This window comes from Mus pahari, chromosome 7 (assembly GCF_900095145.1).
Source record: "Mus pahari chromosome 7, PAHARI_EIJ_v1.1, whole genome shotgun sequence".
NCBI lineage: Eukaryota > Metazoa > Chordata > Mammalia > Rodentia > Muridae > Mus > Mus pahari.
In genome coordinates this window covers 54,462,668-54,479,720 of record NC_034596.1, presented here as the reverse complement: position 1 = coordinate 54,479,720, position 17,053 = coordinate 54,462,668, and the positions used below count along the sequence as shown (strand labels likewise).

The 17,053-nt window shown below is 40.2% G+C and overlaps 1 protein-coding gene across 2 annotated transcripts in view; it reads right to left on the bottom strand.

The window, feature by feature from the left end:
- Ttc6 (tetratricopeptide repeat domain 6) overlaps positions 1 to 17,053 on the bottom strand; it is a 168,031-nt gene that overhangs the window by 33,664 nt on the left and 117,314 nt on the right. Inside the window, exons 16-20 of one of the 2 annotated variants that reach the window (XM_021202530.1) lie at positions 8,718 to 8,887; positions 6,420 to 6,540; positions 5,241 to 5,391; positions 1,770 to 1,852; positions 80 to 156 (exon numbers count right to left, since the gene is read on the bottom strand). In XM_021202530.1, coding sequence (XP_021058189.1) covers positions 80 to 156; positions 1,770 to 1,852; positions 5,241 to 5,391; positions 6,420 to 6,540; positions 8,718 to 8,887 — 602 coding nt within the window. Of the gene's footprint in view, positions 1 to 79; positions 157 to 1,769; positions 1,853 to 5,240; positions 5,392 to 6,419; positions 6,541 to 8,717; positions 8,888 to 17,053 lie in introns of those variants that run through there. The other variant, XM_029540958.1, reaches the window with a different exon arrangement.

The window sequence follows — 17,053 nt, the reverse complement described above, 5'->3', positions numbered from 1 at the left end:
TATATATATATTACAAATAGTACAAAATCATGGAGAAATATTTCTTTAATGTTTTTATTTTTGAATTAGTTTTATTTACCTTTGTTCATTTCTGCTACTTGATAAATAGTGAATTTTGCAAGATCATAACTCTTCATCATAAGAAGATACTGTCCTCTGGAAGAAATAATAGTTTTTACTTTAAGCAAGTAAAAGGTAACTATTCTGTTGGATTCTAAAACTTTATTTGATTCGTTCCTTGACAATTTCATGCATGTATAAAGCACATTCTGACTACTGTAACCCCCACATTTTTCTCATCTCCTTCTGCCCCTGTTTTACACATAGCCCTCCATTCCTGAAGCTTGTCTCACACTCGGTCTTTGCTTTGCTGTTGTTGCTGCTGTTGCTGTTGTTTTAAGACTCACAGACTTTAACTGGCATCCTCTATGTGACCATGAGTTTGGATCTCATGGAAATGTGGGCTCCTAGGTTGTGTACCCAACTGAACGAAATGGCTGTTCTTTACCCTGCCCCCAGATCATGATTGACTGTCAATAGGCCCAGTCTTATGTGGCTCATTGCAGGCAACCACATCTGCTATGTCATACTCAGAAGACAGCATTACACAGACCTTCTTGTTACCTCCCAGATCTTAAATTCTTTCCACCTAGCTCTTCCGTGATAACCCCTGAATCTTAGAGGGATTGATGTGAATATCTGTTCAGAGTTAAGCACTCACTCATCAAAAGTAAGAATTCTGAAGTTTATAATGTTACATAATTTTTTACAATTATAAAACATTCAACCATATGTACATAAAATCAAATTTTAAATTAAATTAAATTAAATATAGTCGTTTGTTTGTTTGTTTTTAGTTTTTGGTACTTTGAAGCAGGGGCTCTCTATGCAATGCTGGTTGTCCTGGAACTTGCTGTGTAGACTGAGCTGCCCTTGAACTCAGAGAGATCTGCCTGTCTGCCTCTCTGCCTCTCTGCCTCTCTACCTCTCTCTCTGCCTCTCTTTGCCTCTCTCTGCCTCTCTCTCCCTCTCTCTGCCCCTCTGCCCCTCTGCCTCTGCCTCTGCCTCTAAGTGCTAGGATTAAAGGCATGCATCACCATACATGGCAAAGTTGCAGTTCTTTAAAATCCAAAAAGATGAGTTAACATAGAGTTATGATGACAGAAACAATTTATGAACTGTGACCCGAAAATAAAAAAGCTAACACTCACAGAACAGAAAGAGCAAAGTATTCATTTAAATTTCTGAAATGTGGTTTAAGTGTTAAAACACAAAATGCACCTTTACCAGAAAGTATATCCTATTGCACTTTCCCAGGCCTATGAATTTTTAGAGATAATATTTTTGGTAATAATATCTTACAATAGGCATCTATAGCAAATTCTACTAAATTTGAACTGCAATAATGATGGTCACTTTTTTTTTTTCATTAAATTGGCAGAGGGTTATTCAGTTACTTCTGTGGATACAAACAGAACCAATGTTCAAAAGCAGCACCTTATTTTGAAGGGATTATGTGCTATCTGCATATCAAGTCATCTAGAAAGATCTCAAAGAACCTCACTCTCAGCAAGTATATTTTAGTACATGAGTACAGCAAAGGGAATGGTATCTTAACTTGTAATTAGAAATGAAAAAAATAAATGTTGAGGTGTAGATGTCGTTTCGAGACTAAGTGTAAAATAAAGATAGCTGAAGAACAGAGGAACCCCAAGGGTCTGTTAATACGTGCAGTTATTCCAAGAAGAACTCCGTTTCTGTGTGCATACCTCATTATATATAGGTGGATCGCATCAGGCTGGAGATGGATGGCACGAGTTAATTCAATGACTGCCCTCTTCAGTTTATGCAGCTGTTGATGATAAACAGAAACACATATTCTACTTGAAGCAATCACCTTTTTGATGTTTAGTCTCTCCCACAGTTTCTTGCAGAATTTTTGTATAAACTTGTCTAAATATATCTTGTTTTCCTTTCTACTTGTTTTAAATTGTCTTTTAATTTTTGAGATTATAATTACATCATTTCCTCTTCCCATTCTACCATTTAAACCCCATTTATACCACTCTCTTCACTCTTTTTCAAATTTATGGTCATTCTTTTCATTAATTGTTATTACATATGTTGTGTGCGTGTATAGATATGAGAAATGAGAACAAGCTGGCCATTGCCCACCAGAGCCTGGCCGGCCAACCCGTCAGTGCCTTGCTGGCAATGGCACCATTCTTTTTTTAATATTCCCCACAACACAAACAACCAGCACTGCTATCAAGATGACAGTGTGCTGCTAGAAGAATTTATGTATACATGGAAATGATTTCTACAAACTAATTTATACATAGAAATAAATGGAACCAAAATAGCACAAACTATAAGAAAATAGCGTGTAGGGTCAAGAGGAAATCCCACGAGATAAAGTTTATTTAAACTAATTAGAGAATTTCTGTGGAACTATTGATTCTTAAGCTGACCTTGCTCTGGTCTCACACCTAATGAACTATTGGTGTGTTCACATTACCATACCTAATGTATCAATGGTCCAGGTTCGTATTGCTTTTCTCAGCCCTGTGATCTAATACTTGAGAAAGCACTATGAGAGAGGAAGAGTTTGTTTCGACTTGTAGTTTGAAGACATAATAGTCAATCATGATGGAGAATACACAGCAGTAGGCTGCCCCATGGCAATGAGAGCTTAAGGCTGAAATATCTCTCACCTCAACAGACCGGCAGCAGAGACCTGACAAGAAGTAGGGTTAGGATATAAAATACCAAGAACCATATAGTGATGTACTATCTCCAGAAAGGTTTCACCTCATTGAGATTCCACAGTCTCCAAAAATAGCATTACCAATTGGGGACCAAGAGTCCAAATATACAAGCTGATGGGAGACATTTTTACATTTAAACCACAGCACTCCATCCTCAGCGACACACACCCAATCCCATCTCATCATACAAAATGAATTCAGTCTGACTTCAAAACTCCCTACTTTCTTTTATTTCCAATATGATCCAAAAACCTGCTGTTGCTGATAGTTACCAAGTACTTGATAAAGCAGCTTTAAAAAGGATCTGTTTTGCATCAGTTTGAGAAAATTCAGTCTATCTTGTAGGGAAAACATGGTGGCTGACTGTACCATGGGAAGAATATATTAGTCAGGATTTATAACTTGGTAGACAAGGAAGTAGCAACAGTGCAAGACCACACTATAAAATTCCAGCTCTCTACTTCTTCTGATCTACAGCACCCCAAAGAGTGCTACTAGCAGGGCACTACATAAGTCTTTGGAGGAGTGGGCATTGTGCATATAAACCATAAGAATATTTATGGACTAAGTAAATTTCATTGGGACCCATAGAAGTTCAGTTTCTGGATTTATATGCTTTTCTGGGGTTAGGTTTTAGCTTAGATTAAGAAAGGAAGCTAATTGGATTCTCTTGCCTAACTGAACTTCCTGGTTGGGCCTCAGTGGGAGAGGATGCACTTAGTCCTACTGGGAATACATATCCTAGGACAGGGTGGTACCTTCCAAGGTGGGTGCTTCCCTTTCTCTCCAAGAGAAGTGGGGAGAGGATAATGGAGGAGGAATTTGTAAGGGTGGGACTGGGAGAAGAGGGACTGGGAGTATGGGGAGGGGGGTCCACAATCAGGGTGTAAAATGGACAAATAAATAAAATAAAGAGGCTGAACCTACAAGTGGAAGAATATATCCCCCCTCTCTCTCTCTCACACACACACACATACATCTATGAGAGAGGGGGGTTTAATTTTGATATTTTAAACACATTATTTTTTTCTGAATCTTGCTTTTCTTACTCAAAAAATTCCTCATAGAAATGCCTCCAAAAGAGCTTGTGTAGTTATGTTTCTTTTTTTTTTCTGACTATAATAGCTCTTAATGTATAAACATAGTATACTTAACAATGACTGTATAGATATTTGGGCCTCTCAGAACAAAGAGTGAACAACTAAGCTATCTTGCTGGCACACTGAATTCTATGTATATTATTGGAACATACCGGATTCCTTAAATGGCCTATATCATTAACAGATTAGTGGAAAGATAATATACTACAAGCATGTCTATGTCTTCCCCAACAAGATTACCAACATCCTTTCCCTGGGGAGAGCACTGAGTTTGCTCTGCAACCTCTACCTTCATCATCTGGAGAACATGGACTTTGAATTGGACTCTAGGTTCTGAGATGTAGCAAAGGAAAAGTGGAACACCTATTCCAAACAAGAAATAAGTCTTTCCTTAGTAGGACTTCTGAACGTGTTTTTACCACAGCATAACCCAGCACAGTATGATTACAAGCAGACTATCCAGAGATATGTTTGAACAAGGATGGAAAGGTAGGATGGGAAAACCAGGTCCCCAAAAGTTTTAAGCAAAAAAAGGAAAAGCCTGGACGTAAATATTGGCATAGTAACTGGAACTTCAGTTAGTTGCATCAAAAGCAGTAAAGAGAAGAAACAAGAAGATGAAATGGTCACTGCACAGTGCTGGGAAGGAAGTAGCATCTTGGGGTGAGCTGTTAGTAGGAGATAGCCCAGAGGTGTGTCTTTGAGAATAGAGATTCTGGTTAGAGGTGGAGAAAACAAATGTTTTATTGAGTTATTTCAGTTTATTACACTAAAAACTTGTTAGATAGATAGATAGATAGATAGATAGATAGATAGATAGATAGATAGATAGATAGGTAGATAGACAGATACCTTGTAAAAACTAAAAGCTAAAGCTATTAATTATTAGGATATATATATATATATATATATATATATATATATATATCCCCTATTCTATGAACCCACACATTTACCATACATAAACATACACACAAACACATACTCAGAATTAGGTTAACAGATTCCAAAAGGCTAAGAGTAGTTTTTCCCAGCAAATAATGGACAACTTTGAAGCTGCCGATTCTCAGACACTTCCTTATGATGTATCCTTATTTGCATAAAGTATAATAACTATAATAAGTGTATTCTGTTTTTTAATAAGAATAAAATATGTGCTAGGGATAGTATAGCAATGAAAGTAGACACTTCATAAGCAGAGGCTTTGTAAATAACTAATAATAGTTAAATATATCTGCTTAATAGCTATTACTTATAAATCCATGAGCCTCTGTGATTAGCTAAAGGATATGTTCATATATTATAAGTTACATTGGACAAATAGACAAACAATTAAAATATTTTGAAATTCAAAAATTCCAGTCTTAAATACCTTAGAATAGGTTTCTGCTCTACAAATATAGCTTTGAAGATATAAAGGATCAACTTTAATTGCCTCGGTAAACCACCAAAAGGCTTCAGTATAATTATCCAAGTGTTGTAGATATATGAGGCCAATATTTATATAAGCCAAAGTAGAATTTCTAAAAAGACAATAAAAATGTATTAAAATTTACATTTATTTCCAATGTTCATCATTTATTAAAAAAATAAGCTAATGAAATACATGAATCAGTTGCAATTAGATATTCTTAATGCTCTACTAAAGAAATGAGATTAGTGCACTGCATGATCTTAAAGAATTATAAGCATGGGTGGTTGGGAAGCTGGGGAGGAGAGGGAAGTAGGTAGGGGAGGGAAACCATGATTGGAATATATTGTATGAACAAATTATTTTCAATAAAAAGGAAGAACTTTCCTAATAAAAGGCTTTGTAGTAAATTAGCAATTATAGAGTCTGTACTGGAAAAGAAAATAGTAAAGTTTCCTAGACTCTTAGCAAAACTTGACTTAATTCTAAGTTACCTTGAATTAATGACTATTGTTCCTCAATTCAAAAGTCTTTGCCTGAGGCCATGAGTAATTCTAAGAGTCATTCTAAGGTTTGGTGGCTTTCAAGAAAAAAAATCAACAAACAAAAAACCCAAACCTCTTCACATGGATAGTCATAAAATTGCTTTTCAATATCAAATAAATGTTGTTTCCCCTTTTATAATCAAGTGAATTTTTTCTAGCATGGGAATGACCATAGACATTACTCTGTTCAGTGTTTCTATTTCAAGACAAGGGCTACTATTCTGTAGCTCACCCCCACAGAAGCCCCGACTGCTGGACAGCAAAGGGCCTTCCACCCTCCTTCTGTATCTGAAGCATCACTCTGCCTCTATATCCCAAAGAAACCACTGTGGTCCTCAGAGGCCTATGCTCTTAACTCCCCGTTTTAGCTTTTTAACTTAACGTCCATGGACTTACATTTCCTCCAAGCTCTTCAGCCTCTACAATAATCTTATTTCAGTGTTACTTTAATTCTATTGTGACTTAATAATCACAGCCTCGTTTTCTACAAAGTTATCGATAATGAGGGGAAGTCTTCTTTTCTTTTCTTTTCTTTTGTTTTTATTTTCCCCTGATTTCATGCAATAGTGAAATAAGTACGAAAACAAAGACATACCTTTCTAGAGAAACAACAGTTTCAAAATCACAAATTGCCAGCATCCAAAATTTTAGTTGTGTATAGAGTATGCCCCGATGTAGAAAACAATTAAGATTATCGTAGCCATCATTTATAAGAACTGAAGACATAAAGCATATACTTTGGTTTCTAAACAATCAGATGAGTTATGTTTCCAGTCACACTCTTTCTACTGCTTCTCCTATCTAGCATTCCATAAACAATGTGTCTATGCTGCGTGTGCCCATTTGGGCAAAAAATAATATGCATGTTTTAAAACTTGCTAACTAGTAATACTGTGGCAATCATAGTTCACAGATTAATTAAAGCTGGTAGTAAACACTGACATCCCATTCACTTTACAAATGAAGATACTGAAGCCAAGGGAGCGCAGTACACCAACAGAGTCTAGGGTATGCGTCAACGGCAAAGGCAGGCCTAGAATTAACACTGATGGGAAGGTAACCTTGCTTACAGTGGCCCATTATGATCACAAAGACGTCAAGAACCAAACAGGTGAGGGTGTACTGGTCCAAGACAAGGCATGTGGCAGATGTCAGGTCTACTTATCTCCAGAGATAGAGGGCTTCAAAGAGGCTATTTAAGGCAAGAAGAACTTGGAACTGATATGGAAAACTTGACTGTATGATGGGAACAAGAGGAGAAAAACAACCTCCACTGCAGATGAGTGGCCCTCACCAGTGCCCAGCTGAGAGGCCATCTCTCAAGTCCAACTTGGTTACCAACTCCCCTTTGCTTTCAAAAACATAGTAGTGAACTATATGGACTTTTATAAGAGTCAATTCTTCTTTACTAAGCTTCTCAAGCCCATTCTGGATTGAAAGGTAACCCCACCTTCTCCCTTTCCCCCCTTCCCCCTTTCCCCTTCTCAGTCTCCCTCTCCCCTTCTCCCTCTCCTGCCCCTCTCCTCCCCCTCTCCTTCTCCCTCTCCCTTCCCTCCTCCCTCTCCCTCTCCTTTTCTCCCATCCTTCCATACTAGATTTCAGGGTCTTTAGCCAAAGTTAGCAATGGCCATACTAATGAAGCAAATAATCAATATCCTAAAGGCAATCTCACTGCTCAGTTCACAGTGTGATTGGCCAACTAGGAAAAGTTTTGCTGTGATACTGGCAGAAAATCAATTCTTACAGAAAAAAGAAATTAATGGAGTGATTTAACTACTCTAGGCTTTGTTTTTCTCTGAAAAAAAAATTGATGGTAGTAAATTCTTCATATCATTACTTGAGTATTCATTGAAGTATTCCATACCTAGAACCATGCTCAGAAAGTACTGAAGTATCCCATAAATGTCAAACATTATCACAGAACCTTGTTATAATGGTGGATTGTTTAAATCCTTGAGGTAATATATAGGAAAGGGTGAAGGGTAAAATCAAGCTGGTCTGCTCTGAATAATTCAATAGTAGAGATTTTGAATTGTTACAACAGCGTCCAAGATGGGAGGCTGATGGAAGAAATGGTTAAGGCTTCCAGAGAAAGAGTAAAAAGAAAAGGATTCTCTGAATGGACCAGGTGAGTGGAGCCAGACTGTCCCCACAGAACTCTTTAAATCTAAAGGATTTGGTGGCAGAGTCCCAGTCATATATTACAGATGGCATATTTGATTTGACACTACACTGAGTAATGATGGGTGAACTCAGAAAAGCCATCTCGGTGAGAGCAGAGGCCACAGCAGGCAAAGAAGAGGCAAAGATGGAGTCAGGTATGGGCGGGCAGAAGTTAGATGTGAAGATACAAAGAGAACTGAATGGAGAGCTTCAGCCCTGTTTCCCAAGAGACCTTGGAAACAGACATGAAACCTGAGTTCCTCTCAGCATACATGGGGCATTTCAGGGATGGCATGATGTCTTCGTAAAGTGTTTGCCTTGATGCACAGGAACCTGAGTTCTATCCCTAGAACCCTCAGAAGAGGGGAAGTTTGGCATGGTAGCATGTGTTGCTGGTAATCTCAGTAAAGGGGAGGCTGAGGAAAGTGGACCCCTATATTTTTTTGGCCACAAAATCTAGCCTATTTAGTGAGGCCAGTGAGGGGCTAAGATGCAGAAAAGAATATAATTTGAATGAATAAGAGAGAAAGGAAAGAATAAAAGGGGAAAAGTAGTCAGCTCCTGAAATTGTCCTCTGGCCTCTACACATATGTGTGCTCATGCATACATGCGAGCAACATACATACAAAGCAAGTATCCACAGTGCTACACAGTGATCTACATATTACATAAATGAAGGAACTTCAGCCTTCCCCTCATATGTGACTCTCACGAACACGCACCCAAGTACCTGACACGCTGTAATCCTGCAATGCTCTGTAAGGACTGCTCTTTCTAAATAAGCAGGCTCGGTAATACAGGGCTAGCCAGTTGCTGGGGTCTAAGTGGATGGCGGCAGAAAAATCTTGGGTTGCTTGTTTATATAAATTCCTTTTAAAATATGCTCTTCCCCGGTTTGTCCTAGAAAAAGAAAAGCATTTGAGTGGTTACTACAAACCAAATATTCTCTCTTTTTGTTAAACCTATCACCTCGTTTCTGATGGTTTCTTTTTGCTTTCCAATAGAGCTTAGTTATGCTGCAGCTGTCAAAACAACATAAATATTTTATAGGGATACTTTGTTACATAATTATATGCTTATCAGTTGTGCTTATGGGGTAGCTGCATGATTATTAACTTTTATCTCATTTCGTTTACAGAGGAGACAACTTTTTAAAATACCTTCAAAAACTCATTCTTTATTATTGATTTATTCTGGATGCTCGTTTTATTTTTAGTGAGAGGAACAGTATTTGCACAAAAGGTTTGGGGCCAAGAAAAAAAAAAATGAAGGTTAGTTGAAGATATTATGAGACAGCCTATCCTATTACAAGGACACATCTGTTATTTTAAAGCATTTGTGGGAAGAGGAAGCTACTGAGAAAACCTTTTAAGACTAGTGATCTTTATTTTTATGATAGTCAAAGCTCATCCAGAGCTAGGGATGGGGAAGGATGGGAAGTATCCCTGTGTGAGCCTAAAGGATTGACTCAAAGACTGAGTCCGTGGGAATGGAAGTAGCACCTGAAGGCATGTGCTTGAATGGTTAACATGGGCAGTGACGTGCTGGGAGAGCACCTGGGAAGGTTGATGCCGTAAGAACTTTGAGTATCAGTGGGGTGTGATGGCACAGGTCTTCAAGTCTCAGCACTTGGGAGGCAGATGCAGAAGTATGGGACCGTGAAAGGCAGCCTGTTTTCTGGTTGAGCTAGGTTTAAACCCCAGACACCCAGCAGATGTTCCTGCAAAGGAGAGAAGGCCATGCTCCCAGACACTAGGCCCCTGACAGGAGGCCCCAGCTCCATAATTCTGTGGCTACCAGTCAAGTCCCTGGTATTCTGTCTGGACTCCACCCCAACAGTTACCTGGCAACAGCCAAGTAGGCCGGGCCCACACTCCTTTCTCAGCTCTTCCTCAAAGGATGTCCAGCCACATCATGGTGTCCAAGAATTTGAGAACCTGGCGTCCTGGGCCTGGAGGCCCAGGGACCCTGAGCCAACTCCAGGCAGGGGACCTCAGACTGTGCTTCCCCACCCTCGGAGTGGGGTCCTGTGTTTTCTCACAGTCTGACACCCCAGCGGTGTGGGGTGCACGCAGCCAAACTCCCCTTCTGCTTTCATAAGTGGCCCTAGCCCTATGGCAGGCAGGATGCAGGACCCCACTTTAACCCACACAGGAGGATCTCTGGTCTACATAGCAAGTTCCAGATCAGCTAAGGTTACATAGAGACCCTGTCTCAAAGAATAAATACAAAATTTCGATTTTTTTACATGAGATACATGAGATATTTCTTTCTTTTTTTTTTCTTTCTTTTATTGGATATTTTCTTTATTTACATTTCAAATGTTTCCCCTTTCCCTGTTTCCATTCCAGAAACCCCCTATCCCTTCACCCTCCCCCTGCTTCTATGAGGGTACTCCCCCACTCACTCTTGCCTCCCCTACCCACTCTTGCCTCCCCATCCACCACTCCTGCTTCTCCACCTTGGTATTCCCCTACACTGGGGCATCCAGTCTTCACAGGACCATGGGCCTCACCTCCCACTGATGCCAGACAAGGCCATTCTCTGTTACACCTGTGGCTGGAGCCATGGGTCTCTCCATGTGTATTCTTTGGCTGGTGGTTTAATCCCTGGGAGCTCTGGTTGGTTGATATTGTTTTTCTTCCTATGAGGTTGCAAACCCCTTCAGCTCCTTCAGTCCTTTCTCTAACTCCTCCATTGAGGTACCAGCGCTCAGTCCAATAGTTGGCTGTGAACATCTCCATCTGTATTTGTCAGGCAGTGGGAGAGCCTCTCAGGAGACAGCTATATCAGGCTCCTGTCAGCAAGCACTTCTTCACATCCACAATAGTATCCGTGTTTGGTGACTGTATATGGGATGGATCCCCAGGAGGGGCAGTCTCTGGATGGCCTTTCCTTCAGTCTCTACTCCACACCTTGCATATTTGCTCCCGCGAGTATTTTGTTCCCCTTTCTAAGAAGGACCAAAGCACCCACATTTTGGCCTTCCTTCTTCTTGAGTATTCTGTCTTCAAGGAATTCAAGATGCCTGTTGTTTTGAAAGACCTCTACTGGATATGAAGTGTGTAATTTCAGAAGTGAGCCCCTTCTAAATTTCAAAGGACACAAACATACCAAACACAAAGTGCATGCTTTTAAGAGAAGAGGGAAGACTTACTTCATTTTGGTAAAGTAGAAAAGTTTTGAAATCAAATTCAGATTATAAAACTACTGGCCTGCCCTCATGTGAATAATGATGACAAATCTTCAAAACAAAACAAAATTAAGTATATTCTAAATATCATCAAAAAAATTTAATGCCCAAGAGCCATTTATTCTTTGAAATTAGAACATCTATTGATATGAACAGGTTATAAGCAGTTTCTTTGAAGTAACAGAAAAATAAATGGCTCAGAAATGACAATCCCAAGCTTCCCTGAGCAGCCTCCTGGCCCGTGGGAACCTCCATTCTCCTGCTACCTCTCCTCCAACCTTCATCAGACATGTTGAGCCTGAACCACACAGGTAAGCTCCTGTTCCCCAACCCATTTCCCATGCTCACTGAGTACTATGGGACAAGCCTTCTGGACCTCCATCCTCCCTGCTCCTTTCCACCCAGCTTTATCAGACCTGCAGATCCTGAGGCATACAGGCTAGCTTCCCTTCAGGCATCCATCTTTCCTGCTCTCTAAATCCCCTGGGACACCCAAACTGTCCTGAGCTGCCTGCTATCGCATGTAGACCTCCATTCTCCAGACATCTCTCTGTTCACCTTCACTGGACCTGCTGCTCCTGAACCATACAGACCTTCAGACCCAGGACCATATAACGTAAGGATACTCATCAGAGGCCTGTCGCCCTGGGATTATTGAGGTTAATTTCCCCCTCACAATATCTACTACAATGAGAACATCCAGGGACCAAAGCCATCCAGATGGCTAAAAGCCCTTGAAAAAAACACAATCAACAAGAGCCAGGGCACCATGACACCTCCAAAGCACAGCTCCTACTATACAAAGCCCTGGATATCCCAACATACCTGAGCACAAGAAGATGACCTTGAATCCAATCTTAGACAGATGATAGAGGCCTTTAAAGAAAAAAACAAACAAATCCCCTAAAGAAGGAAAATACAATCAAACAGGAGAAGGAAATGAATAAAACTGTGCAATACCTGAAAATGGAAATAGAAGCAATAAAGAACACACAAGCTGAGGAAATGCTGGAGATGGGAAACCTAGAGGAGAGAACAGGAACAGCAGATGCAGGCATCACCAGCAGAACACAGGAGATGGAGGAGAGGATCTCAGGCACAGAAGATACAATAGAAGAAATTGATACAACAGTCAACAAAAATGTTAGAGCTAAGAAATTCCTGACACAAAATATCCAGGAAATTTGAAATACCATGAAAAGAACTAAACTATTCTCAACAAAACCATAAAAAAAAAAAAACTTTCCCAACATAAAGACATGCCTATAAACATATTAGCTTTTTTAAATTTTTTATTGGTTATTTTATTTATTTACATTTCAGATGCTATCCCCCTTCCCAGTTTCCCCCCCCCACAAGTCCTCTATCCCCTCCCTCCTCCCTCTCCCCCACCCACCCACTCCTGCCTCAGCACCCTAGTGTTCCCCTACACTGGGGCATCAAGCCTTCATAGGACCAAGGGCCTCCCCTCCCATTGATGCCAGATAAGGTCATCCTCTGCTATATATGCAGCTGGAGTCATGGGTCCCTCCCCCTTGTACTCTTTGGTTGGTGGTTTGGTTCCTAGAATCTTTGGGTGGATCTGGTTGGTTGATATTGTTGATATTGTTTGCAAACCCCTTCAGCTCTTACATAAACTTATAGAACACCAACTAGAATGGAAAAAACCCTCCTGGCACATAATAATCAAGATATAAACTCTAGGCCTCAGCCTCAGAACTGGCTGAGGTCATGCTACCAAAAAAAAAAAAAAAAAAAAGGTACAAACTTTACAGAACAAGGAAAGAATATTAAAAAGGGGCAAAGGAAATGGCCAGGTAGCATACAAAAGCAGACCTATCAGAATTATACCTGACTTCTCAACAGAGACTCTAAAAGCTACACAGGCCTGGACAGATATCCTACAACCTCTATAAAAACCACAGGTACGAACCTAGACTACGGTAACCAGGAAAATTCTCAATCACCATCCACAGGAAAAATAGGATATTTCAAAACAAATCCAAATTTGAATAATATTTATCCACAAATCCATTACTACAGAAAATACTAGAAGGAAAACTCCAACTCAAGAAGGATAACTACATCCAAGAAAACACATGAAATAAATAATTCCATACCAGCAAAAACAAGAAAATCACACACAAACTCTCTCTCTCTCTCTCTCTCTCTCTCTCTCTCTCTCTCTCTCTCTCTCTCTCACACACACACACACACACACACACACACACACACACACAAACACCACCAACATCAAAATAGCACAATGGTCCCTAATATCTTCCAACATCAATAGACTCAATTCCTCAATAAAAAGACACAGGCTAACATAATGGATGCAAAAACAGGATCTATCATTCTGATGCATACAAGAAACATACCTCAACCATAAAGATAGACATTACCTGGGAGTAACAGGCTGGAAAAAAGTTTTCCAAGCAAATGAACACAAGAAGGAAGCTGGAGTAACCATCCGTATATCTAATAAAACCGATTTGCAACCATAATTAATCAAATGAGACAGGGAAGGACACTTTCTAACATCAAAGAAAAAACTATACCAAGATAACATCTCAATTCTGAACATCTATGCCCCAAACATTGCTAAAGCTTAAATCACACATCTAACCCCACACATTAATAGTGGGAAACTTCAAAACCACACTCTCACCAAATGACAGGACATCCAGACAAAAACTAAACATAGACGCAATGAAACTAGTAGATATCATGAATCAAATGGACCTAACAGACATCTATAGAATATTTCACCCAAACACAAAAGAATATACCTTCTTCTCAGCACCTCATGGATTCTTCTCCAAAATTAGACATATAGTTGGTCACAGAGCAAGCCTCAACAGATACAAGAAAATTGAAATAATGCCTAGTATTGTATTCAACAACAACAGAAACACTAGAGAGCCTACACACACTTGGAAATTGAACAACTCTCTTCTGAATGATCTCTGGATCAGGGAAGAAATAAAGAAAGAAATTAAAGAAATTTACTTTCTAGAATTCAATGAAAATGAAGGCACAACATACCCATATTCATGGGCCACAATGAAAGCAGAGCTGAGAAAAAAGTTCCCTAAGTGCCTCCATAAAGAAATTAGAAAGTTCTCATATCAGCCATTGAAAAGTACACACGGAAAAACATGAAGCAAGCACACCAAAGAGGAGTAGAAAGGAGGAAAAATATCAAAACCAGGGCTGAAATCAATCAGTTAGAAATAAAGAAAACAATACAAACAATCAATGAAGCCCAGAGCTGGTTCTTTGAGAAAATCAACAAGATAGACAAACCCTTAGCAAAACTAACCGCAAGACCAAGAGATGGTATCCAAATGATTACCCAACAAAGAGGAGATACAACTTGGAGAGACCACCACCAGTAGATAGGCATGGCCCCCATTTGAGGGATGGGGCCACCCACAAATCTCAAAATTTTAAACCCAGAAATGGTCCTGTCCAAAGGAAAGACAGGAACGAAAAAAAAAAAGGAACAGAGTCTGAAGGATAGGCCATCCAAAGACCACCCCACCTAAAGATCCATCCCATATGCAGACACCAACCCACCACACTATTGTTGATGCCAAGAAACACTTGCTGACAGGAGCCTGATATGGCTGTTCCCTGAGAGGTTCTACCAGCACCTGACTAATACAGATGCAGATACTTACAGCAAAACATCAGGGTGAGCTTGGACCCCAATGGAAGTGATAGGGGGAAGGACTGAAGGAGTTGAAGGGGATTGAAACCACATAGGAAAAACACCAACCAACCAGACCACCCCAGAGCTCCCAGGAACTAAACCACCAACCAAAGTACACATGGAGGGACCCATGGCTCTAGCTGCATATGTAGCAGAGGATGGCCTTATCTGGCATCAGTGGAATGGGAGGCCATTGGTCCTGTGAAGGCCTGATACCCAGTGTAGGGGAATGCTAGGCTGGTGAGGGGTTAGTGGAGATGGGTCGGTGAGTGGGTGGAGGTGCCCATCCTCATAGAAGCACAGGGAAGGGGAGGTGGGATAGAGGGTTTGTGGAAGGGAAACCAGGAAAGGGGATTACATTTTAAATATAAATAAAGTATCCCCAAAAAATTGCAAATGAAGAGCTAAATAGACATTGCTATAGACATTTCTCAAGCCACAATGAGCTTTAAGGAGTAAAGCTTTATATACAGCAAAACTGTTGGCTCCCTTCAGCCTCGAAGCAGGCTCCTACAGACCTCTGCAGCCACTGGCATAGGACCACCTGGGGTGGTACCTGTCAGGCTGGTTCTTTGTTTACACCTGCCAGTGCTCTTCAAAAACAATTGCCTTTCAGGGCAGTCTCTGCTCCCTGCTGATAAGCTCCTGAGGTTCTCCAGAGTCACCCTCCTGAAGATCCGCCTACTGGCTCAGCTGGCACCTGTACTACAGGCCCCAAGACTGGGGCTGGGAGAAAGGGTTTTTCCCATGCTATATAAACTCAGTACTTCATTAAACTTTGGGCTTTGATCAGGATTCCATGTCTTAGCCCGGTTCTTTCTCGCCTTCTTTTCCCTTCCAGCCCAGCCCTGCCTTTCAGGACTGACCCGGTTCAGAGTGTGGCTGCAGGCTCACTCAGATGGCTCCAAGACGCGGGACCTGAACACAGCTAGGACAAACTGAGGAAGCGCTGTCCAATGTGGAGCTCCACGAGAAGAAAAAAATAAGAAGGTCGTATGGAACACACTGAGCAACAGGTATGCATGCTAGCACAGGTTTTAAACCTCATCTTTTTAAAATTCTTATAGGTGCGATACGAGCTAAGCTGGTATTGTGTTGACCCGACACAACGCCACTTAGGGGTGGACAGTGGAAAAAGGGGAAAGAAAATTCTAAACAGGCTTTTGTCCGCAGTCTTCAAGAACTGCTTCAGGTGAGAGGAATGGGGTTTAAGGTTCTAAACAGGCATTTGCCGGCAGCCCTCAAGAGCTGCTTCAGTTTGAAGAAAAGGTGTTAGAAAACTTTGTAAAACAGATAGACACTCAGATTTGGTTACATCAAGTTCTCTACCTTCTATGTATTGTCTGTGTTTAGTGCACCAGTCTTCCACGTGTCAATTTATGTCTGTTTTGTCTCATTGTCTGAATGAGTGACTGTTCTGTGTTTCATGTTGGAAGATAAAAATGGCTAAAACTTTATCTGCTGACAACTCAGTCTCGATTTGCGCAGCGGAGCCTGAGAGAGGCCCACAGCTTAGCCAGGAATCAAGCCCAGCAGGAGAGCCCCTGCAGAGAAATTGTTTTTAAGAGAGTCTGTGAACTCTTAGTTTTAAAGCAAAACAGCTGATGGTTTTTTTCCTAAAAAATTTCTCATAATTACTGTGTCTAGCAAGTGACAAAGTGCTTTTTATCTTAAAATTATAGCTTAAAAAGGTAAAATTCTGTGGTCTAAATTTATAATTCGTATAGCCGCTTCATTTGGTTTTTGACTGGTCTTAAAGGTGTAAAAATGCTCTGCATGGCTTTATCATAGAGTATCAGCTTATAAGTTATTGGCGTTAATTAAAAAAGTATACCAGTGGTAACAAAAAGATTAGCTTTAAAATGGTAACTTAGGGTTGGAGCCATTTTAAACATATGACATAAAGCAGGCCAAAAAACTAGGACTCTAGGAAAACTTCTGATTGAGATAATATTTAACGTGATTCTTATCCTAAAAGGTAGACTTAGGGATAAGATTGAAAACAATGTCTTTTTAATAACGCATTAAAATTTGCAGTCATATATTCATAGGTATAAATTGGCAGCCAAACTTTGTAACGTGATAGTGATGTTTCTAACATTGATTTCAAAGATGATAAAGTGTTTTAAAATTGGGTTTTGCTTACCAAAAGTTT